We start from the raw sequence: 2,805 nt of genomic DNA, 5'->3' as shown, positions 1-2,805 counted from the left end.
AATTTCTCGAAAAAAAAAAAAAAAAAACGCGTTCCATTCCAAGAAATTAGACGAAACTGTTCCAACAGATTTCATTGGAAATCGAGAGAGAAAGAGAAAGAAAAAGGAAAAAACTGTTCCTGCACATTGTTGCACTGTTATACGATAACTGAACACGAAGAAAAAGGGGTATGAAAAAAAGGGAAAAGCGAGTGCTCGATGAAGCGTGAATTTGCAACGGTGTATGCAATGCATCTGATATCTCTGATGGAAAAAAAAAAAAATAGTAAAAAGTATATATCACAAGGAGCGATATCGATAATGGTGGCAAATTCGACGCTATTTCATCGCGAGAAAGACTTAAATATCAAGTATATATATATATATATATATATATATTGATTTTTCGAGGAATTTTAATCCGTGCAGGAAATTTATTAACAGTGAAATGCACGAGTATGGTCAATCGAGTTGACTTCTATTCCAATGAATTGGGAATTAGAAAAGGAATTGGTTGGAAACTTGATTTATCGCTATATAAGTAAATTGATCTACAAGAAACGAGTATATACTTTTGTTTTAGAGGTGTGCGTGGTTGGCATTAGACGGAAGTCGAGTCGAGTTAATTGCATGAATTAAACATGCGTAAGATTTTTTTTTTTGCGTAAGAAGAAGGAAAAATTGGAAATTTTTTATTTCGTGTAGAAATTTATTCTTATCGATTTCGGTATTTGGAATTTGGAGGATGACTTTCAAGCTCGAGTTATTACTTGAAAATGAATCTGTTTTAACAAATTATCAAGAAGCTTGTTCCAACGATAGCTCTTGATCCAATGATAACTTGCAAGCGTTCTCGGTCGATCATTTATTTCGAGCAACAAGATCTATATGTCAACCTATTGAGATTTAACATGGAAAAAAGCGGATATAAGAAGCGAAAAACCAGTTTGCAACTACCGCTTGTCAACGTGTAAGCTGTATTAATCAAACCATTCAAATGCTCCATCATATCTAGATTCATTCTCTATTGTGTCCAACTAGTTATCCGATTTATTTTTAAGTATTCTACTTTCTATTTGTTATTTTAATCCAACAGAAGGACATATCTTGTGAAAAATTGGTAGTAACAAGAAATTAGAGTTTTTAAATCAATGGCAATCTGTATATGATTACTAAATTTCATCATTGGTATTATTCTGTTATTATCTTTTATCTTCTAAATATCATCATTTCTCAATCTAATTTCTTAAATTAAACGACAAGAGTGCTATTAATACACTTTCATCGCTTAAATTATCATTTTCAATTATATACCTCTTACCTCAAATGCCATCTTATTGCTCTATATCATAACACTGCTACTCAACATTTTCTATATATTATCTCTCCCTAAATTATCATTTTTATTACTTTCATTACCTTTATTGCTATCCTTGATGTTATAATTCAACATTTTCCACATATTATCTCTGCCTAATTATCACTTCAAATACCATAGTTGCAAGTACCATCAACAAATATATACTTTCTAATTCCACTATCTCATTATAATTCCAATATACAATTCAACATTTTCTACATATTATCCATTCCTAAATTATCATTTTAAATAGTTACAAGTACTATCAATAAACATAACAACTTTCTTATTTCAAATCCTACTATCCCCTATTACTATCTTCTACATTATAATTCCAACATGTAATTCAACATTTTCTACATATTATCACATATTATCTCTTCTTAAATTATCATTTTAAATAGTTACAAGTACTATCAACAAACATAACAACTTTCTTATTGCAGATTCCAATATCCCATTATAATTCCAACATACAATTCTACATACTATCCTTTCCTATATTATTTCAAATACTATAGTTACAAGTATCACCAACATAACAGTTTTCTTATTCCAAATCTCCTATTACTATCCTCTACATTTTAATTCAACATTTTATATACATTGTTCCTCTCTAAATTATCATTTCAAATACTATAATTATAATTATCAATAAACATACACTTTCTTATTCCAAATCCCGCTATTACTAATTCCAACATATAATTCAACATTTTCTATCATATTTCTATTCTTTTCTATTATCCTTTCCTAAATTATTATTTCAAATACTATAGTTACAAGTACAACAAATATAACAGCTTTCTTATTCCAAATCCCAATATTCCATTATAATTCCAATTCAACATTTTCTACATATTTTCTACATATCCTTCCCTATCTCACTTTACTTCCTTCACTATCCTTCATATTATAATTTCAAAATATAATTCAACATTTTCTATATATTATTCTTTCCTTATTCTACTTATTATTCTTTATATTATAATTCCAACATAGAATTCAAAATTTTCTACATATTATCTCTCTTTAAGTTATCATTTCAAATAGTTACAAATATACTATCATAACAAACATAATAACTTTCTTATTCCAGATCCCAATATCCCATTATAATTCCAATTCAACATTTTCTACATATTATCTTTCCCTACTATTGAACATTTTCCACATATTATCCCAAATTATCATTTCAAATAGCATAATTACAACTACCAACAAACAAACGTGACAACTTTCTCAACATCAAATCCCACTATCCCATATATCCCATATATACTATCCAATACAATTCCAACTAATACAAACTCTCAATACTACAAACTCTCAACCAGTATTACATTCTCCTATACATCATCATCATCATCTTCCTTATTCAATTATTATCACAACCGACGCGATTACTTTTTACAGAAGTTCGTGTTCCACGGTTTACTTCGGCGACATAGGTACGGGATCGGGGG

At 28.9% G+C, this 2,805-nt stretch overlaps 1 protein-coding gene across 1 annotated transcript in view; it reads left to right on the top strand.

Annotated features, from left to right (window-relative positions):
• Positions 1–2,805, top strand: part of LOC102672007 (aryl hydrocarbon receptor nuclear translocator-like protein 1) — a 43,379-nt gene that overhangs the window by 9,838 nt on the left and 30,736 nt on the right. Inside the window, exon 3 of the mRNA XM_031509472.1 lies at positions 2,756–2,805. Within this exon, the coding sequence (XP_031365332.1) occupies positions 2,756–2,805 (50 nt within the window). The remainder of the gene's footprint in view (positions 1–2,755) is intronic.

This window comes from Apis dorsata, unplaced genomic scaffold (assembly GCF_000469605.1).
Source record: "Apis dorsata unplaced genomic scaffold, Apis dorsata 1.3 scaffold_156, whole genome shotgun sequence".
Lineage (NCBI taxonomy): Eukaryota > Metazoa > Arthropoda > Insecta > Hymenoptera > Apidae > Apis > Apis dorsata.
Note: the sequence above shows the minus strand (reverse complement) of the source record. Positions and strands in the feature narration are given on the sequence as shown.